Below are 21,449 nucleotides of genomic sequence, written 5' to 3'. Positions count from 1 at the left end.
TTCTGTCCCTGCGCTTGCTCTGGGGAAGTGCCCAGCAGAACTGGACGAGATGACACCAGGAGAGTGACTGCAGAGGCGCATGCCCCTCGGGGTCAGCCACAGGACGCAGGTCGGTCATGCTGGGGGAGGATCACGATGCCACGTCCCTGTACCCCCCCGACGGCAACCTGGCCTGGCGCAGAGAGAAGGTAAGTTCCCCGTGTTGAACCCTCCCATAGAGGTGGTCAGACAGGCTGGTAGCGCCAGGCCGGAGCTGTGTGAGGCCCTCCAGCTCACATGCATTCCACCCCCCCAGTGAGGCTGAGGGGCGAGACGTCCCTGGGCCGGGCACTGCCATCTCTCCCCTACCACTTGCAGGCGGCTGCAGTGCAGGCTTAGCCGGGGGTGGCCATGCTGGACCCCAGCTGGGCACTGCTGCCCAGAGACTCACTCCCAAGGCCCATCTCAGCCCAGCCGCCCTCACCCACGCAGGAGGTGGCACCCCTGGGCCCAGCCCACCCAGGGGACGCCAGGCCCAAGCAGCCGAAGAAGGGAGACAAACCAGGACTGGGTTGGACCCGGGTTTATTAACCCGGGTGACTGGGCTGGGGCAGCCACTTGCCTCCAGCCCCTCAGTTAACAGAGGCAATTCATCTTCCTTAAATATTTGTTATAAAAACAAATTGTTTAAAAAAATCTGGTTTGACACTTTTTTTTGTCTTTGCATTTCTCGGTGCAGCCCGGCTCGGCTGCAGCCAGGCCGGGCCGCCCGCTGGCACCTCCCGCGGGCACTGGAGGCAGCCGCCACGGGCCCGGCACTACCGCCGCAGGTTGCGCTGCGCCTGCTTCAATAAGGTGTCGAAGTCGAGGGAGTCGAACTTGCTCTTGATGGGGGCGGGGTCGAAGTCTTCCCGGTTGGAGTCTGGAGGACACAAGGCTGCAGTGAGCGCAAGGCACTGGGGCGGGCACCGCACGGGGGATCAGCCCGCTCCCCGGAGCGAAGCCAGGCGTGGAGGTTAACCCACCGCATGGCAGTGGCGGACCTGGGCCTGCCGCCCCACGCTCAGAGCTCTAGGCTGTGCTCGGCGGCAGGCCGGGGGCCCCAGGGGTGGGACGCTGACGGAAGGGAGCCCTGCAGCCTCGCACTGCGCAGAGGAGCAGGGAAGGAGCTCGGCAGACTCCTGCCGCAGGGCTCCCGGGGCGGCCCAGGCCCCGGCTACGTCTCGGGCTCCCCGACTCACCCAGGTCCGCGTAGTTCCTCCTACAGAACTGGCGGCGCCCCCCGAAGCACAGGTCGAAGGGCTGCTCGTCCGGGCGCCGCAGCTTGTGGCCGCTCTCGATGGCAGCGAAGGCCTCCTTGGCGTAGCGGTAGGTGACAAAGCCGTAGTTGTCCCTGGGGGGAGAGCAGAGCCGGTGACTCGCTGGGTCCCCTCCCATAGGACCTGGTGACTGGCAGAGGCTTCCCAAGGCTGAGACGCGTGGGCCTGGGCAGGGCCACAGCCTGCTCTGGGTAAGGGCAGGGTGCCAGGAGCTACCCTGAGATCCCCTAGGGAGCCCCGGCAATCCCCCCCAGACTCCAAGCAGCCCCCTCCTCCCCAGGGCAGGGCCCAGCCTCACCCCTCGGCCCGGAAGTGGAGGGTGCACTCCTCGATGTCCCCGAACACAGAGAAGCGGTGCCGGAGCTCTGCCCGCGTCATCCTGCTGGGGATCTTGCCGATGAAGACGACCCTCCTCTCCTCCTGCAGGGAGCACAGCGCGAAGCAATGAGCCGGGTGCTCCCAGCCCCGGAGTTCGGCTCGCGCTCCCGCCCAGCTCAGCCCAGAGACCCGGCGTTACGACTCTGCCGCACAACCCCGGCTGCCAGCCAGGAGCCAAGCATGGGCAGGGCTGCTTCCTGCCCCGCTCGGAGCCCAGTGGGGCCCTAAGGCGGGGACCCTGCCCCCAGCTCAGCAAGTCGGGGGTGGAGCAGGGCAGACGCGGCCACAGCGCATGGCCCTACTGCACCCCCACTCCGGAGCGCAGGTGAGCCCCATTCACCTGGCAAGGCCCCCAGGCCAGAGGGGCTCAGAGCCCCCTGGGGAAGCAGGGAAACAGGCCGGACACTCACACAGGGCGTCCCCTTTCTCTGCCTGGGGAGGCTCAGCTCTGGACCCTGGTGTGGGAGGAGCCGGCCCTGCAGGGAGCAGAGACCTGGTCAGCTGGGCTCCCCAGACACGCCCTTCCCCCCCCACACACACCCCGTAGCTCCCAGGGACCAGACCCCCCCACCACGTTGCACATGCCCAGCCCACAGCTCCCAGGGACCGGACACCCCCACCCCGTTGCACACGCCCAGCCCACAGCTCCCAGGGCCTGGACCCCCCCCACGCCCAGCCCACAACTCCCAGGGACCGGACACCCCCACCACGTTGCACATGCCCAGCCCACAGTTCCCAGGGACCAGACCTTCCTGCCCCGCTACATGCCCAGCCCACAGCTCCCAGGGACCAGACACCCCCACCACGTTGCACCAGCCCACAGCTCCCAGGGACCCCCACATGCCCAGCCCACAGCTCCCAGGGACCTCCGCACCCCCGCTTGGTGCACGCCCTCACTCACTATTGCACGTTCCTTGTGGAGGACTTTCTGGTGCTGGCAGTGATCCGGAGGGTCGCAGTAATCGTATCTGGCAGGGCACAATCAGGGCGGTTGGGAGCCGGGAGAGCCAGGACACCAGCCACCGCCCCGACAGGCCCCCAGAGCTGTTCCTGGCTTTGTGGCTGGTGCCCGGGGGAGGCCACAGGCTTGCCAAGAGTCTCGAGCACGTGCCCTCAAGCCCAGCGCAAGGCCACAGCCACCCCTGGCTCTGGTGGGCACACCCAGGTGCACACCAGGCCGACGGAGCCTGTGGGGGTCATGGGCTGTGGAGAGCCCCAGGCCAGGCCCTCACGCGCCCTAGGGAACAGCCCTCCCCCCAGCCCCAAAAGACAGGAGCTCCCCTCCCCCAAGGGAGGCTGCTGCTGCTTCCCCAGGCCTGGGGCGGGGCACGGGCCCCTCCCAGACTGGAGACATATGGAGCACCTTGGGGCAGCAGCAGGCCAGCAGAGCGGGGGAGGGGCCACCGTTACCACCACTGCCCCAGATGTGCAGGGTAGGCAGTGGGAGCCCAAATGGCGCAGGGGTCTGAGCTGAGGGGGACTAGGGGGCGGAGTGTCCCCGTCCCGATGGCCCACGGATGTGTCCTTACCTTCTCCTCCGGTTACTCCTCCTGCGGGGGGACGGGGAGCGGGAGCGGCTGCGGGAAGCCGAGGAGGATCTGGACGAGTAGGAAGAGGACGAGGACCTTCCCCGGGACCGGCCACAGGACCCACAGCTCGAGCGGGAGGAAGAGTGGGAGCTGCGGGAGCGTCTTGAGCGATACCTGCCGAACAAGCACATCACCCCGTGAGCCTCCAGTGGGCCCCAAGCCCCTCACTGCCCACCTCAGCTGGGGCTTCCTCCCATCCCCAAAGCATCGAGGCCGCGAGGTGCCCTCCTGACCCACACACACAGGACACTCAGCACGGCCTGGGGCGCTCCAGGGGACAGCTTCCTGCCCAAGCAGGCCTCCCGAACCTCATGGAGATGAGGAAAGCCTTCAAAACGTGACCCCCAGGCAGGACAGCACCTGCCTGAGTCTGCAGAGAGCCTGAGCCAATAGCTCAGCGAGGCGAACAGCAGCGTTCATTATGGTACGGCACTGACTGAAACCTAACGAGCCGCTCACGGCCTGGCCCGCACTAGCTGTCACGTGTTGCTGACGGGGAGGCAGCGACGGGGGCAGCTGAACGACTCGGCTGCCAGGACAGAGCAGCGTTCGGCACCAGGCACCGGATCTGCGGGCAGGGCTAGCCGGCCAGTGCAGCGACGGGAACACGGCTCCCCGGGAGGGGGAGGGAGCAGGGCAGGCGCAAGGTGGGACGGCTCTGCTCGCTGGTCGCCTAGGGAGCGAGGTGGGGAGTAGCCAGAGACACGAGTCCAGTGCCCGAGTCCATGCTCAGCGACTCCTCTGCCTGCAGCGGGACTGGGCTGGGCCCGGCCCCCTCGGGGAGCAAAGGGGCTGATCTGCCCCCAGCCGGGCTGGCTGAGGGGAGCTGAGCACAGTGGGCAAGGGGCAGGAGAGGCACAGACCCTCTCAAGGTGGCTTGCGGGGGGCAGGGGAGGGGTTCCCTACGATTGATGGTGGCAGGGGAGCCCAGCACCATCCAGGGCCTCTTGCCCCAGAGGGGACAGTCTCTCTTCTCTTGGGGCTGCACATCAGCCCAGCCGCTAGCCAGGGGCTGCAAGTAAGACCAGGCGTTCGGGCCTGGCGGCTGTGGAGGAGCTGAGCCGGCCTGGCTGTATGGAGAGGAGAGGGCCGCTCTCCCCCGAGCTGCACAGTGGGACGTGGGGCCGAGGAGCCTGATCCCACGGGGCCCTGGAGCTCCCTGCCGCCTGGCAGAGCGCCAGCAGGGCCGGGTGGGGCACAAGGCCCAGGAAGGGGGCAGCCCGGGGATTAGGACAATGGGATTGAGGGATACAGACTGGATGGCGGGGAGCGCCCTCAGCCGTGGGCAGGGCTGCTACAGCCATTTCAGACTGGGATTGGCACCAGGGGAGCGGAGGGGATCGTGCCCTGGCTGGAGGGACTGGGCAGCCCCCCACCCACACACCTGCTGCCCAGTCAGAGCCAGCTGCTTGCTCTGGCCGGCACGGGGCTGCAATGCCCAGCTCCGGAGGGCAGCGCCAGGCCCCCAGGTGCGCTCGCGGGGAAGGAGAGCTGTTCGGTGCCTCCCATGCAGCTCCAGGCCCCTCTGGCTACTCGGCAGCGCCAGCCGGGCCAGGTGCCCTGCCAGCGGTGCGACTTGGTCCGACCCACACAGGCCAGGCCGGGCGCCAGCCCCGGACCATGAGCCCTGGGGTCAGCGCTGACGTCTTGCCTATGCCAAGGCCTCTGGCGCAGGGGCAGCCCTGCTGTATGAGCTCCTAGCTCTGCCCGGGCAGACACAGCCCTGCTCTCTCCATGGCCAGCCCGGTGCCCCTCCGCTTGGCTATGACACTGTATGAGGCCATCGACGCAGGCGAGCGATGGGCAGCTGATGGCCCCTGGAACCAGCCCACGTGGTAACCCTGTTCCCACGGCGAGCTGCACCGGTGGCTCAGTGACTGTTGGACTCAGTGCGGGCGGGTCTGCCGGGTCTTGGGCATCACTGTGCCCTCCACATGCCCAGCAAATGCCATTGCAGGGGAGCCCTTCTGCCCCAGCCTATCCCTCAAAGATCCCCGCTCTGCAAGGCGCCTCTCCCTGTGCCCAGCCCAAACGCTCCCAGCTGCCCGGGGCACCCAGCCGCACGGATGGCCAGACTCCGTGGGGAGAGCCAGCCACGGCGGCTTGGCGACGGAGCCGCAGCAGAGTGCCAGACAGCCAGGGGACCGAGAACCTGCCACTTACCTTCGCCACCGCTTCAGTGGGGGGGACAGCGACCGGGATCGAGACCGGGAGGAGGAGGAGGAGGAAGAGGAAGACGAGGAGGCGCTGGCCCCACTGGACGTGGAGCTGAAAGAGCGGCTGGCGCGGGCCCGGGGGCTCGGTGAGGCCCCACGTCTCCGGTAGCAGTGCAGGGACCTTTTGGTAGCCAGCTGCTTCGGCTGCGGGTCCCGAGTCTGTGGCTCCTCGTCCCGGCAGGGGGACGCGTCCGGAGACAGCAGGACCGAGGTGGGGGAGCTGCTCCTGCCAGCGGCAGCCTGGCTTCGGGCACTAGTCCGGTGGTCCAGCTGCTCGCTGGAGCCAGGGGCGGCACCAGGCCGGGGGCTGAGCCCGGGCCAGGCCAGCGTCCGTGTGGGGAGGGAGGAGGGCGGCTTGATGGTGATATCCTGGTGATGCTTCACGTTCCAGCGGGAGCCCAGCTCCGACGGGGCCGGCACGCTGGGGAGCCTGGCGCCCCCCTCTGGCTGGCCGGGGCCACGGACGCAGTAGTCATGGTCTCCGGAACCCACGTGGCTGCGGGGTGGGCCACAGGTTGTGGGGGGCAGGCCCTTCCCCCGAGGTTTGCTCTGGGGCAGCGGCTTGGCCTCCATGAACTTGGCAGTTCTCTGGCTGCTCTCCTGGGCGGCGGCCCCGGAGGACCTGGGCTTCCCCAGCAGCGAGACAGCAGCCAAGGGCTTCCAGAGCTGGTGAGGCGGTGTCGCTGGCGGGGTGAGGCCTGCGAGGTAACGAGGGTGTTCAGGGGGGGCCCCCAGGACACGGCATGCGCCCCGATAGCGAGCAGGAGCATTCTGTGGCCTGGGCCCCTCTCCCAGGACAGGTGTGTATCCCTCCCCAGACCCCCTTGCTCAGCATTCCCCATGGCAGCTGCCAGCCATGCCCCCTGGCCTCCCTGTCTGCTCCGTAGCTCTCCCAGCCCTGGAGCGAGGCGCCGAACCTGGGCAGCGCTTGCCAGGCAGGTGCCAGATCCCCCTCCCCTGCGACCCCTCCAGCCCCAGGGCTTTACCAGCGACGTTGGCCAGCTCCGGGGCATGCAGGCTGTCCAGCGGGTTCTTGTCCGGGTGGCTCTCGGACCTGCTGCAGGGAGAGAGGGGTCCTCGCTAAAAGCGGCAACGACCGAGACCCGTCACCTTCAGGGCCAGGTCATGCACCCCCCACCTCACTAGGGAGCGCTGGCCCAGCGCCCCAGCATGCTGCCTCCCAGCACCCGAAGTGCCCATCACCGCAGCCCTGGGCCCAGATGGCACAGGCCTGGGCGCTCAGCATGCTGCCAGGTACTGCCATCTCTGGCCCGGGCAGGAGAGGGTGCGTGCACTCAAGCAGCCGTTGTCATTTGGGCCCTGGGGGCACTCGCTGTCCAGCTCACAGCCGCACAGAGACACAGCACCGACCCACCCCCAGCTGCTCGAGCTCTGCCCACACCCCTCCCTGGGGCCAGGAGCCCCGGGGCTGTCGCCAGCACAGACTGGGGCTGGGTGGCACCGTGGGCACCTCCGGACTCACCCAGCGTTCCCCGGCACCAGCCTGTCTCCAGGGCGTCGCACCTGCAGTGCCTCCTTCGTGGCTGAAACGAGAGCAAGTGCAGGGAGAGTTGAGGGAGACGCTGCCACGGCAGGGAGCCTGGCGTCCCCGCTCCGGGGCCCGTTCGCTGGGCGACTCTGGGTGCAGGGCTTGGGGGCCTGTTTCCTCCTCGCCCCAAAGGGCTGGCACCCTGCACACCCCAACACCTCTGCTTGGGTCCCCTCCCTCCTGGCCTCACCTGGGGCCCCCCACTGGCCCGGTTCACATAGGGGGCAGGGGTCGGGAAACGGGCCAGGTCTGCCCTTCACCACAGTAACATTTACACACTGGCAGCCTTCAGGCTGCTCCGATTTACGCCAGGACCCATTGCTCAGCTAACCCGGAAACCTCCGCCGTGGGGCTGCCCCGCCCAGGCTGGGGACCGCAGTCCCTGCTACAAGCCAGAAACCTGACGCTTGCAGAGTTTGGGACGGCGCGTCAGCTGGTCCGGCACCTCCCTGGATGTGGGAATGCAACAGGCCTGTCGGGCTAGGGGCTGGGTCGTGCAGAGCCTGGGGGCAGCCAGACGGGAGAGGGGATGGCCGATAAGGGCATGCCAGCCGCTCACCTTCAGTCTTCTCAAACTGCTCCAGCAGGCTGGACAGGTCGGAGGCTTCGATTCCTGCGGCAGGAGAGGAGACGCGGCTTGTCAGGTCACTTCCGGGCTGGGGTCCTGAGCTGGGGCAGAGGGGCTCAGGCTGACGAGCCCCCCCCAGCAGGAGCAGCGCCGAGGGACACTCACTGGCACCTGACGGCCACGCGGCTGCCATGGGGCAACGGGGCCAGATCCGGACCAACACTCTCGTGCCTGGACCGGCTGGGACTCTCGCGAGCCAGGGCTCTGGGGCAGAGTGCAGCCGGAGGGGAAGAGACCCTCGGGGAGCCAGGGGCCTTGCCACGTCCAGACAAAAGGCGGGGCAGCCTTTCCTGCGAGCAGGAAGGAAGGGGCTCAGGGAGAAAAGGCTCCTCCCAGGCACCGGGGAGCTCGCAGGCTGGATGCCCATTCAGTGCAGCCCCAGAGATCTGTACTGGCCAGTGCAGGCCGAACCCCCCGACCCCAGGGGAAGGGCTCTGCCATGCAGACAGGTTCAGCGTCGCTGCTACTCACCCTGAGCCAGGCCCACGACATGTCCCCTCGGTGCCCCACTGCCCCCTCCATCAGCCCCTCCCCGCCTCGGTGCCCCACTGCCCCCCCCCATCAGCCCCTCCCCCGCCTCGGCGCCCCCTGCCCCCCCCATCAGCCCCTCCCCCGCCTCGGCGCCCCACTGCCCCCCCCATCAGCCCCTCCCCCGCCTCGGCGCCCCACTGCCCCCCCATCAGCCCCTCCCCCGCCTCGGCGCCCCACTGCCCCCGGATGCCCCCAGCGTGGCCCCTCACCGATTTCGCTGATGAAGGCCTGCACAATGTCCTTGCTGGCGCCAGGCTGGGCTGGACTGACGAGGGGCCGGTGTCTCCATGGCCGGGCAGGGGCCAGCTTGGTGGGCTGGCTCTCCTCTCGCGCTCTCAGCAGTGCCCCTGCTTTCCCGGGGATGGACGTGTGCCCAGGTGGCCGGGGCTCTTGCAGGACAGCTCCCTTGGGGTCTGGCCGGTCCCCCTCCAGCAGGCTGGGCACTGGAACCTTTGCTGGAGCTGCAGCCTCTGCCATGGGGCAGGTATCAGGAGGCTCCCCCACAGGCTGGGGGGCAGTGGGCTGCCTTGTAGATTGGGCAGCGGGCTCTCCCACAGGCTGGGGGGCAGGGGGCTCCCTCGTAGCCTGGGCAGAAGGCTGCCCCACAGCCTGGGGGGCAGCAGCAGAAACAGGCTCCCCCACGGGCCGGGCAGTGGCAACAGGTGGCTGCCCCATGGGCTGGGCAGCAGGTGACTCTCCCACAGGCTGTGGGGCAGAGGTCTCCCTTGTGGGCTGAGCAGGCGGCTCCCCCATAGGCTGGGCAGCAGGGGACTCTCCCACGGGCCGAGGGGCAGCAGCAGAAACAGACTCTCCCACAGGCTGGGTGGTGGCAATAAGGGGCTGGGCAGTGGGTGACTCGCCCACAGGCCGGGAGGCTGGGGGCTCCCTCAAGGGCTGGGCAGGGTGCTGCCCCACAGGCCCGGCAGCAGTTGACTCCCCCACAGTCCGGGCCATGGCAATAGGGGGCTGGGCAGTGGCTGACTCGCCCACAGGCCGGGGGGCAGGGGGCTGCCCTACAGGCTGGGTGGCAGATGACTCGCCCACAGGCCGGCTCTGCCTCCTGGGGTCAGATGCCCGGCCACCAGCGGCCCTGGCCGAGGGCTGTGCACCGCGCTGGGGGGGCTGGGCTGGCACCTCGTGCTTGGCTAGCACTGGCTTCATTGGCTGTGCTGTGAAAACTGAGGGCTCTTGGCAGCTTGGTGCCGGGGCGGCTGGGCTAGCTGGGAAGGGGAGAGGGCTAGCTGGGAAGGGCTTTGCCCCTGGGCTCTGCAGAGCGGCCCCTGGATCGCTGTACACCATTGGAGGCACTGGAGGTGGCAAGGGGACCCCGGGCCAGTAGGACGGCTGGAGGCCCAGGGCCCAGCCCATGGGGGCACATGGCGCACCTGGACCGAAGGGAGGTGGTGGCAGGGCAGGGGGGGGGCCAGGCCAGGGCTGGCGGGGGCAGGCCAGGCACCAGGTGAAAGGCGTTGGGCGACCCGCCAGCGGCCGGTGGTGGAGGCAGACTGGGGTAGCCGGCAGGCGGGGGGCCAAAGCAAGGCCAGGAAGGCACCGGTGGGTAGAGGGCATAGGGAGCTGTGGAGGCCAGGGGGATTGCTGCAGCAGCAGCTCCCAGGGCCGGCGGGAGGAAAGGCAGCTGTAGCCCCGGGGGCACTGGAGCCGGCACGGTCTGGGGGGGCTCTGCAGGTGCCTTTCTGGGCAGAGGAGGGGTGGCTGGGGGGCTGGCAGGTTTCTCTGGGCCCCTCTGGGAACTGGGCATCTTCACGGGCTGGGCAGGCTGTGAGGGCAGGGGGCGCACGGGTGCCATTAGGCACGGGATCTCGGCCAGCTCCGTGGGGGGCTCGGGGACGCTGGGCCACTTGCTCGCTGCCTGCTTCTCCCCCTCCTTCCCGTCGGCCCCGCTGGGCTGGCGGTGCAGCATCCGCAGCCGGTACTCGGTCAGGCTGAGCGCCTTGGGCTTGGACGGCCAGCCGGCAGCCTCGGCCCCAGCCCGCTCCACTTCTTGTGGGCTCCGGGGAGCCTCCCCCTCAGCACTGAGGTCACCGTGTGGGGGGGTGGTCTTTGGGCCAGTGCTCCCCTTGGCGGGGGCAGGCTGGCTCCCCTCACCGCACCCAGGAGCCACCTCTCCCTGCTCCACTGGGCCGCGTCCCACGGCAGCCGGCTGCTCCCCGGGGCTGGGCACGGCCTGCTCCGAGGGCCTGGGGGTCTCAGCACTCTGCACAGCTGGCTGCGTGTTGGGCTTCTCAGCCTCCAGCTCCTTCTGCACCTCAGGGTGACCCTTCCTCTGCAGGGTGCCCCCTGCTGCCGCTGCCCGCGGTCTCCCTCGGGCCGATCGCAGCTCCATCTGCCCTTCCTTCTTGGCCTGCTCCAGCTGCCTTTCCAGGAAGGTGGACACCTGCACGGAGGGCCGGGCTGCCCAGCTGGGGGAGCGCTGGGTGGCTGGCGGCTGCACCGAGGATGTGGAGAGGAGCCTGCGGACCACGCAGTCCCCATCTGGCTTGGCCTGGCCCTTCTGCGATTCCTCCCTTTTCTTTTTCCGGCTTTTCCTGGCCCTCTCACGCCCTCGGCCCTTCTCAGTGCCCTGGCGCTTCCCGCCCGCTGGCGCCTCCGTGCTGCTCCGGGAGCTGCTCTCCAGATACTGGTCTCTTTGCCTCTCCTCATCCTTCGCTTCGGGGTCAACCCCCCGGGGGGACTCTCTCGCCTGGGCTGGGCTGGGAGGCTCCGCTTGGGGGGCCCTGCCGGGGCCCCCAGTCTCACACCCCTGGGCAGGCGTTCCCACTGGCAACACACCATCCATAGGTGTCAGCTCCAGGGCACCATCCCCCTCGCCAGCTGGGCAACCGCTGGCTCCCGCCCCTTCAGCTGGGAGCTGGGCTCCTGGGCCCAGCTGCTGCAGGACCACGGGGATCTCCAGGCTCTCGCCTTCGCCTGGCACGATCTCCAGCAGGAGCGGGCCGGTTAAGAACTCCTTCGCCACCGGCTCGCTGGCAGGGTCCAGGCACACGGTGAGCGTGGGCAGGCAGTACGGGTGCATGGACTTCACCAGCTCGCTGAGGGACCCGGCCCCCGTGCTGATGATGCAGGGAGCGTCACTGTCTTCTGGCCACACCGCCTCCTCACCCCCAGCCTCGGCGCACAGACCCAGAGGGCTCTCCCGCAGCCCCACAGCTGCCGGCACGCTGCTGTGCTGCCCAGGGCTAGCAGCCTCCTCCTCCTCCTCCCCGTCGCTGCGCTGCGGGAGGGGCTGGGGCCTGGGCAGCTTCCGCTCCACCCGGGCCGCTCTGCTGCTGCACTGCTTGGGTGCTGCCGGCTCTTCGAGGCAGTTCCAGGGCAGATCCCCAGGGCCCGTCCCCACCTGGCAGGGAAAGGGGGAAGAGACAGGTGACGGTGCTGCTCCCCAGAAGCGGGGTGGCCCCAAGGCAGAGCAGTGCAGCTCACATAACCTAGGTGGCGACTGCCAGTGGGCTCAGCCACCCCGGCTAGCAGCCAGGGCAACGCCCTCTCCTCATGAGGTGCGTGGACTGGCAGGGACCAGCCCACAATTGCACAGTTTGAGCCCCACCGGGGGCAGTTTTCACTGATTTGCAACAGCCCCACACCGCTCCTGCCCGGTCTGCACCTTGACTAGCTCCCGCGTTATGGCGAACCCTCACTGCCCAGGAGTTTGCCCCCCTGCCGGAGAGCATTCCCAACGCTGCAGGGGACAAGGGCTCGAGGAGCTACAGCCTAAAGCAAGGCTTTACATTCATATTGCAGCCCAAGGGGCAACCGCGCAGCGCCAGCATGGCTGGGGTTACAGCTGGCCAGGACTGTGAGCCGTCCGGCAGAGGTGCTTGTTAACTGCCTGGCTAAGCTCCTGACACCCACCGGCCTGGCCCAGGGCGGCTCCCAGCTCCAGGCAAGCAGGAGGGGCAAAGGCTGGCAGCCCTTTAAGAGAGCGGCGAGCGTGAAGATGCGAGTCCTGGCACTGCATGGTAGCTTCAAAGCCAGAGAGACTCCCTGATGCTGCCTCTCCCGAGCTGTGAGCAAGCGGAGGTCAGCAGCGGCCCAAAAACCATGGAGATATTGGAGAGCGGGCAAGGGCTACCAGGAGTCACCCTGCACAACCGGAGACCAGGCAACCCAAAGGTCACCCACAGCCCCACCATCCATGGGTACGAGCAGGACAGCCAATCCTGCTGATGGCTTCCCTAAGCACCCCTGGTTGCCCTGGCCCCAGGCTCTCCCTGACCCTCTGCACACACCAAGGAGCTGCCCTCTCACCTTGCTGATGGCAGCTGGGCCGCTGAGGCCCCACGGATCGTCTAGGGCAGGAACGCTGCGCTCAGGGGAGGCCCGGGACAAGCTGAGAAACTTCTGAAACTGATGGGTAAGATGTGGAATGAGAAGGTGGAAAACACAGACCTGCCAGTCCGAGCCTAGCCGGGGCGCGGGGTGAAGCCGCATGGCCAGCAGCCTCCCCGCACCAGACTCTCCCTCCTCACCACATGCCCAGCATGGCAACTGGCTACACGAGGCCCCCCAGGGTACGCCCCAGCCGCCGTTTGATCCCAGCGCTGGGTTCCAGGAGCTGGAATCACACCCAGCTCTAGTGCCTGGCTCGCCAAAGCATGAGCAGCCCGAGCCGCCTACATACCACGGCGGGATGCGCAGGCCGCTTCGCGGGGCATTTCTGCTGGTCTGTAGCCAACAGCAAATAAGGTGTGTGCCACCCCCCAATCCCGCTCCCCCTGATTTCCCACAGGGCAGTTCCTACAGCTCATTTCAGAAGCAGCTCAGCTGGTGACTGCCAGGGGGAGCCCTGCAGCTGCCAGGTACATGCAGTGATCTCACCGATGACACGGCATGGCTCGGGGATGGGGGGGCTTCCATTGAAATGGGACCGGGATCTGGAGCCTCCTTTCCCAGAGCCCCGAGGGAAGGAGCTGGTGGGGGGAGATGAGCAGCCCAGAGGCGGGCAAGTTAGCACGTCTACGCGTGTGCTGTGCACGGTTTGGCTGCTGCCCTGGCCAGGGACTAAGTGAAGCGGAAGTGGCTGGTCTAGGCACCTCCTGGGAAGGGCAGGGAAGGCGGGCAGAGAGCACCTCATACCGAAGAACTCTCCCGCTCCCGGGGCAGTGCCAGCAATTCTGAGTCCAGGGTGGTGTCAAACGGAGACAGGGTCTCATCGTCCGTGCTGTCCAGGATCTCGGTGATGGCCGTCAGCAGCGACAGCTCGTTCGGTGCATCCAGGCAGGCCTTGTTCTGGTGAGAGAGGCCCTCGCATCAGGGGCACCGCCAGATACCGACCCCGCCCTGCCACTCTCATGACAGGCCCTAGCCACTAGACGTCTTCCCCTCTCTTCACGCCTGTCTCTTGTCAGCAACACGGAGGCTCAGAAATGCAGGTGCCCACTGAGGGGCCAGTGGTAACTAGCTCTGCCTCTGCCCCAAATGTCCTTCGAGCAGGGCCCTGCTGGGGAGGCGCCCCCAGGACTGGAAGGCTCCCGTCAACCGGCACATGCTTGGCTCAGTCCCAGCCCAAGAGCTCAGAACCCAGAGGAGGGGAGGTGCCAGGGACCCTGCCCCCCTGAATTAACACTGCCGTGAGGCTGAGCTAGACACATTAGGAGCAGGCTAGCTGGCGGGTGGGCTGGCAGAGGCCCTTGACAAAGAATCCCTGTCAGACAGAAGAAAAGGACGGGAAGGGGAATGACAGGAGAGAGCTGGACCAGGGACTGACTCCTGGCCACTCTTCCCAGCACTGCTCACCTCATGCCCAGCCAAGCGGAGCAGCGTCCGGCAGGGAAAGCAGCAAACAGAGGGGCCAAAGCAGGCAAGGGACGGAGATTCCCAGACCTGCCATATCCCGCCTCGCCCCCCACCCAACCAAGGTGGGACTGGAGATGCCCCAGGCAGCTTTGGATCCAGGGCTGCGGCAGGTCCCGCAGGCGAGATGGGTGAATGCGGAAGCCCAGGGCCCGACTGTGTCCCCTGCCTCTCTGCAGGCAGCCCGTTACCTCGGTCAGGGTGCTGAAGTCCTCGATGATAGAGATCACGGAGGAATCGAGGTAGCTCTGCATCGTTCCCAGGATCCCTTCGGCCTCCAGGATAGCATCGTTGCAGGCGGGAACCAAGTGCAGGCTCAGCTCATCTTCCTCCAGAGAGAAGCACTAGAGAGGGGCAAGGAGACAGGTTAGAGGGGAGAAGCCAGTGCTCACCAGGCTACAGGCCACAAAACACACCCCCGTTCTGTTCTACACAATGGGGCCCTGCTCTACGACTGGGGTGCTGCGCTAACACAGAATAAAAGCCAGCCAGCTTCGGGGCTATATTTGCCACTTAGCATTCTAGCCCTTGGGCAGGGGGGTGTCACATTCTCAGGCTTCTCTCCACAACCACGCAGGCCAGAAACTTAATTTTTAAAATGAAAGTGGAAATAGACTGTCTCAATCACGGGGCTCCAGGAGCTGGGGCTTTAAGAGCACCACCAACGATTGTGAAGCTCATGATACAGTTGAGAATTGGCAACCTGAAGCCCCTGCATCCAGCAACCAAGGAGAAGCATTTCAGCCCACTGCTGCTCCATTAAATGATGAGCAGTGAAATAGCATTGAGTTGGTGTCGACATTACGTTTCAGAGTCGACAGGACTCGTGAGTGTGCGGTGAGGAATTACAGCTTAGAGGACTAGTTCACCAGGAGACTCAGCACAACAAGGCCACAGGGATGTTGGAGTGTAAGCCTCCCTGGCAACTAGCAATGAAATTGCAGAGGAACCACCACATGTTGGGGTGGACTCCAGTCTCCTGGCCAGAGCCCAAATCCTTGGGCAAGGGGGTCAGAAGTCCCATGAGACCTAACCCCCCTCCCCAGTGCATATACCACTCAGCACCTTGAGTTAAGTCTCACAAACACCACAGGTTTTACGTACTTGGTTTACTGTAGTTGTGTTTTGTACAAGCCACCGTGCCCATGAGAGACATGGCTTGGGGCAGAGATGCCCCCAGGCACCAGCTGCCTGAGGGGGTAAAGTCCCTCCTGCAGCCTCCTCCTCTCACAGGGAAGGGTACGTGTACACTAAACCCCCTGTGGCACAGCTCCAGCGCTCTGGCTATGCCACAGACGCTTTCTACTTCGACACAAGAGGTTTTTCTATCCATGTACTTAACCCACCTCTAACCAGCCGCATCTACACAGGGTTAGATCCACCTACCTAGGGCGCACAGGGCGTGCAATTATTCAAAGCCCTGAGCGATGTACCTAGGTCGATCCCATTTGTAAGGCCCAGGATGACGGGCTGCAGAGCCTTCACGCTGGGTCTGCTATAACCTGGTTACGTTGATGTTTGTGTGAATAAGGAGTGTGCAGATTGGAGTGCTTGAGTCATCTGCATAGGTCACCAGAGTCCTGGACCTCCAGTCTCAACAGGCATGCCCCCCTGAGATGAACGGGGCAATTCTCGCCTCTCAGGGCTGTTTAGATTCAAGAGGGCAGCATCCCCTGGGGGGCACTTTCAGCAGGTTTTCTTGGCCACCAGAACAGCTAGGAATTTAAGCCCCAATTTTCCACCTATGCCCCTGAAGTTCTGCTACTACATAAAGGTGACCTCATTTACAGAGGTCCCAAACAGCCCCGACTCCAGCTTGAGTCACTGGGAACACCAGCAGCTCACCTCCACCTCTTAGCTAGGAGCTGAACTTAGAAACCCAGGCTCGGGCATTTGAAATGGAAAGCTTCAGTTCTGCAGTCAAATACCACGGGAAGGGGTTGGAATCTGTGTCACGTGACCAGCTCCTACGCCAGGACAGCATGAAAAACTTCTTTGCTGCCCAGTGCAAGTTCCCCTAGCAGCTGCTGCTGTGGGGACTGATCATTTCTCTAATGCCAAAGCATCAATATTCTTGAGGCAAAGGCCCCTAGAAAGTGAACTAAAGACAGAGCTGTGATCTGTAGCTTGTGTTTGGTGGATTGCTTGACACAAGCTGCAGATCCGTGTCCTGTACAGGAATGAGATCACTCTCCGGTCTCATGCAGAAGACGAGTGTTCGGTATGAATTATGCTGCCGTGGTTTATTATCTTGTATTACTCCAGTCCGCAGTGGGAAAGTAACGTGTAAAACCCAGCTTAACCCCATGCACGGCATTCCCCTCCAGAGCCCAGGTACTCCTTTTCTTTTTGCGAACGCAGACTAACACGGCTGCTACTCTGAAACCTGTCATTTCAGAACAGTCTCTGGTGAATCAGTCTGGAGATCCCAGGAATGATCAAAGGAGCTGGGACGACGCCCAGGAACCCAGCCCTTACTGCAGAGCTTGGAGTCAGCTGGAACAAGCAGGCGCAGCTCACCCCAGGGAGGAGCCACGCGGTCGAACAGGAGTTTGCAGGAATCGGAATCGCTGCAGTCAGACCAGTCAGCAGCTCATACAGCATCGGCCTTTGCAGTCCAGTTCGCGAGGAACCCCACCCTGATGCTTCACTATTGCAGCATCCAGGCCACTGCACGGTTACAAATGCGTCACAATAAAAAGATGCTTTCAGGAGTCCAACGAGGGATAGCAAAATCAAACTCCCGTGGGAGGGGAGAGCGCCTCCTGCAGGACTGAGCAGTCGACAGCCACATGGGAATATATCAGTGGTCCATCTAGTCCATTGCCCTGGATGTACATGGCCAATGGTGGATGGTTCAAAGGAAGGGGTCAATTCTCCCGCATCACCTCACTGTGCGGTGCTATGGCTCGGAAGGGAGATTCGCCATGGTGCAGAGGTTACTCCCAGACTTTGCTCGTACAGGTAGTGTCCCGGCAGCTACTGTTGGGGAAAAATGACGAGCTGTCTTCAGAGAACTTACTGACTTGCTTGCCTCGATATCCTGCAGTGATGAGTTCCACAGGTTGGGGGAGTCATTGGCTAATGAGACCATGTTCCCCAAAAGATCCCCTTGGAGCCATTTTAAATGTGGTGCCTTTTCAGTTCTTCCCACCTCCTCCTGTTCACAGATCACAGACGGGGTCAGTTCACACCCCGAGTGTTTTTCATGGAGTTACAGCTCTCCTTTTACTACCTTCCTTTCCTGCCTTGACTTTTTCCCTCCTCCAACCCCAGCACCTGACTGGCTTTTGTTGCCTCGTCTACAACTTCTCTCCCTCCTCAGACTGGGGCACCAAAGCAGACGGAAACATTGCAGCTCAAGGGTTTGACGTGGCTACAGCTGGGCTCCCAGGCTCTGGAGACGACCATTCAAAGACACTTTCCTTTGCTGTGCCCAGCCAGCCCCAGAACTCTCTGGGCCCAAGACACCAGCCCTCATTAGAAATGCAAGCTGGGGGCCCTGGAAGCAGGAAGGGGCATTTGCCAGTGGCCCCTCAGTGGGTGAGTGAGAGGAGGAACCTCAGCCCTCACTGCCGCTAGCCAGGGCTCTCAGTATCAGGTTGCAGACCAGCAGAAGTAGAGAATCAAGTCTCCCACTAAAACCCAAAGGAACCTCTATGGAGCTGTGCAGAGGCCACCTGGCCCCACAGGTACACAGCATGCTGGGATGCAGGCCCCACCTCTGTATTTAAGTGCAAGGTGGCATCCATCTGCTTCACGTCAAGCCTGCTAGGCACAGAGTCCGATCTCCCGGTGAGCTGCCAGCCCAGCCTTACCTGGGCAAAGCTGGCCGCCCTTGAATGGAAGGTTCCCAGCAGACAAACATCTCTCAAAGGGGCCCCAAGGTTTCCAGAGTCACATTGGCACCACCACCAGCGCAGGCCGGACTGGGCCCTGGCGGCTGGACTGGAGAACCTGTCCCATTCTAGGGCTCTAGAGCAGAACAGTCCCCGGGGCCAGGTCTTAGCGGGTAGGCAATGGGCAGAACAGGCTCAAAAGCAGCCAGGGAACAAGTTTTCAACACAACTTGCGTGACAGCCCCAATCTTGGCATATCCAAGGACCTAAAATCACTGTGCGTTGTGTTGGCAGGAAGGATCCGAACACAAGGATGTGACATCACACAGCAAATACTTGGGAGGGTTCTTACATTTGATTTTGCCTCTATCACCAAAAGCCTCCAGGACAGCCCCCTGTCTAGTCAGCTACACTCCCACACAGCTCAAGCTGCAGCCACGCTTCCAAAAGGCAAGAGCTGCTGCCAACCAGTCAGCCAAGGCATCTCCGGGGAGGCAGTTAAACCGGACGGCGGGAAGAGGCAAAGAACCCGTTCAGGATACAGTGCATCCTTCCAAGGCAACTGTGAAGTGAACTGACTTCCAGGGAACACATGTGCTTTGTAAAACATGAACAAAGTAAATGCCTTTCCCAGGACAAGCGCAACAAGGTGGGTGAGGGAATCTCTTTCCTCGGCCCAACTTCTGCTGGCGAGAGAGACGAGCTTCCAAGCTTACAGAGCTCTGATTCAGGACAAAGCCATTTCAGAACATCAGATCCTCTATTAAAGCAGGGCCAGCCCCTGTCCATCATCCCAGAGAGCACCCCCAAGTGCCTGCTACGCAAAAGCAAAAATGAAATCATGTCCTCTACAGCTCCCATAAATCTCAAGAGAAGCTAGAAAACCAGAATCTGTTCTCTGTGTCTAGCACTTCTCATCCATACAGCTCAAAGCACTTTACACAGGAAGCCAGTATCATCACCTCTATTGTAAAGATGGGGAAACTGAGGCAGGGGACTAGGGTGTGACTTGCCCAAAGCTCACCCAGCACGTTGGGGGAAGAGCAAGAAACTGAATTGAGGACTCTTGAAACCCGGCCCAGTGCTCCATCCACTAGATCACACTGCATCCCATGTTGTCCAACACAGTCAAGGTATCTTTAACAGACCTATTATTGGGGTATCTAAGCCCTGAACACACAGCTCAAGGGGGCAAGTCCAAGTTAAAGGGCCCTCACCAGTTCCCAACTTCCAAAACTCTTATTTCTTCAGCCCCGCTGCACACTCCAGAAGTCCAAGCTGGGGGGGGGGGGAGACGGACAGCACTCAGGGGAAATTTCCCTAATCCAGGCAAGGCTGAAGTGTCCCATTTCCTAATCAGCCACGGCCTGCCCCCAGGTAATATGAGGAACAAGGGCACAGGTCTGCAGGAATTACACAAGGACACAGGTCTCGTCAAGGAGAAAGTGGGGGAATCCTGCACCCCTGGGTGTGAACGTGAGAAAGTTCTCACGGGTGACACTAAAGCGGCTCCTTGCTAACACAGGCTGGCTGTCTATACTGTGCTTTTGCACCCCAATACTCCAACCCAGAATTAGGCATGCGCTGGTCACAAAGATTAATTTGTGACTCCTTCTCCAGCTTGACCCGGTGTCACCTGGCACCCCCCGCCCCATGGCGATAAGATACACAAGTCTCCTCCACACACACGCACCCTGCAAAGCACTGCGGATCTGTTTTCCGCCCTGGAGAAGCAAACCATACTCTGAGGAGAGAAGCCGGGCCAGAAGCAAAACCAGTCATGTCAATGGTTCGCTTCTCAGAGGAGCTTGACAAAATTAAGAAGCGAAACCACTCCATGGATTATTTCAGGCAGGATACAGGTGGTAGGCAGCTGTGCATCAGCCCTGTCGCTGGAGAAAGTCACACGCCCACTGCCTTTCGAATGCAAGAGCAAACAGCCCCCAGCCCTGGCCAGCCAGCACAGCCAGGGGTGGGACACCCAGGCGGGGGGAGCTGGAGGATGACAGCCGGCCACGCTGCTGTGACGGACGCTTAACCCCGATGTGCACCTCAAGCCCTGCACACTAGAAGCTCCCCAAGAAACCAGCTCTGCCGTGGTCTGCGACGAGCAGCCCCACCCTGGCCAGCTCGCCAGCCACCTTCTCTGAACCCCTGCCCTGTTTCTAGGCCGGCCGGCACTGCTCTGCACTGATGGTGCAGGGCTTGGTGCCAGGTGCCTTCAGCCCCCCGGCTATGATGGGGGGCGGCGCTTTCACCCCCCCGGGCTCCAGCGGCAGGTCCCCGGCGCCCCGCCGGGGGGGCCGCAGCTCCCAAGGCCCAGCCCCCGCAGCAGGGTCACTCCGGAGTCCCTAGGCTGCGCTACAGAGAACGAGGAGTTGGCAGCCCCTCCCAGCCCGCAGTGCTCGGCGGCCCCAGCGTGGCCGGGGGTGGGGGGAATGCAGCCCCCCCGCTGACCCCGAGAGGGGACCATGACCGGGGCGGGGGAGAGATCGCAGCCCCCCCCCCATGCTGACCCCGAGCGGACACCATGACCGGGGGGGGCATCACAGCCCCCCCCCGCTGACCCCGAGAGGGGACCCTGACGGGGGGGGGCGAGATCGCAACCCCCCCCGCTGACCCCGAGAAGGGAACATGACGGGGGGGGGGGGGAGATCGCAACCCCCCCCGCTGACCCCGAAAGGGGACCCTGACGGGGGGGGGGGGGGGGGCGAGATCGCAACCCCCCCCCGCTGACCCCGAGAAGGGACCATGACCGGGGGGGGGGGAGATCGCAGCCCCCCCCCCCCCCCCGCTGACCCCGAGACGGGACCCTGACCGGGGGGGGGGGAGATCGCAGCCCCCCCCCCGCTGACCCCGAGAGGGGACCCTGACCGGGGGGGGGGAGATCGCAGCCCCCCCCGCTGACCCCGAGCGGGCACCCTGACCGGGGGGGGGTGACAGCCCCCAGCAGGCCCCGGCCCCGGCTCTGTCCCGGGCCGGCGGCAGCGGCCGCGCCGGGCTCCCGCCCACGTGCAGGCGCCGGAGCCCGCCGGGCGGGGCCCACGTGCGCTCCCCCCGCCGGCCCGGGCCGAGCCTGGCCCCGAGCTCGCCGCGCGCGTGGGGGGCCGCGGACACGCGCGGGGCTCGGGCGGGAGCGAGCCCCGCGCCGCGGAGGGGGCCCGCCCGGCTCCGGCTCCGGCCCCCCCCGCAGCCTCCACGTGTCACCGGGCGGCGCCCCCCGGCCCGCTCCTACCTGCGGGGGGCTGGCGGGGGGCGGGGCCGGCGGCGGGCCGCTGCCGCCCCCCCGGCCCCGGCGCGGTGCCCTGGCCCCGGCGGCTCGCCCGGCGCCCCACAGCGCCGCCATCTCGGAGCGCGGCTCCCAGCGCGGCCAGTGCCGGCGGCTCGCTCGCTCGAGGCCACGTGACGGACGGGGCGCCGCGCGCGGGACTACAGCTCCCGGCAGGCCGCGCGGCGCCGCCTCGCCCGGGGAGGGGGGGGCCGGCGCCGGGTCGCGGGGCCTGCTGGGAGGCGGCTTCCGCGGGGCCTCATGGGAAGTGTAGTTCCCGGCCGCCCCCCGCGCCCTGCCCCCTCCCTGGGTCGGAGCCCGCGGGGCAGGGGGCCGGGGCCGTGC

General features: G+C 64.9%; 1 protein-coding gene across 1 annotated transcript; it reads right to left on the bottom strand.

Moving 5' to 3' along the window:
• Positions 1 to 547: 547 nt before the first annotated feature.
• Positions 548 to 21,235, bottom strand: PPRC1 (PPARG related coactivator 1). The gene is given in 15 exon segments (XM_043551718.1): positions 548 to 901; positions 1,221 to 1,372; positions 1,597 to 1,718; positions 2,578 to 2,644; positions 3,206 to 3,379; positions 5,429 to 6,179; positions 6,468 to 6,538; positions 6,965 to 7,025; positions 7,590 to 7,643; positions 8,399 to 9,611; positions 9,613 to 11,544; positions 12,453 to 12,551; positions 13,281 to 13,433; positions 14,189 to 14,341; positions 21,072 to 21,235. Coding segments are annotated over 15 exon segments (5,217 nt in total). The 5' UTR covers positions 21,183 to 21,235; the 3' UTR covers positions 548 to 797.
• Positions 21,236 to 21,449: the final 214 nt, after the last annotated feature.

The sequence above is a fragment of the Chelonia mydas genome, chromosome 7 (assembly GCF_015237465.2).
Source record: "Chelonia mydas isolate rCheMyd1 chromosome 7, rCheMyd1.pri.v2, whole genome shotgun sequence".
NCBI lineage: Eukaryota > Metazoa > Chordata > Testudines > Cheloniidae > Chelonia > Chelonia mydas.
The sequence above is the reverse complement of the archived record's forward strand: the minus strand, read 5'-3'. Positions and strand labels throughout refer to the sequence as shown.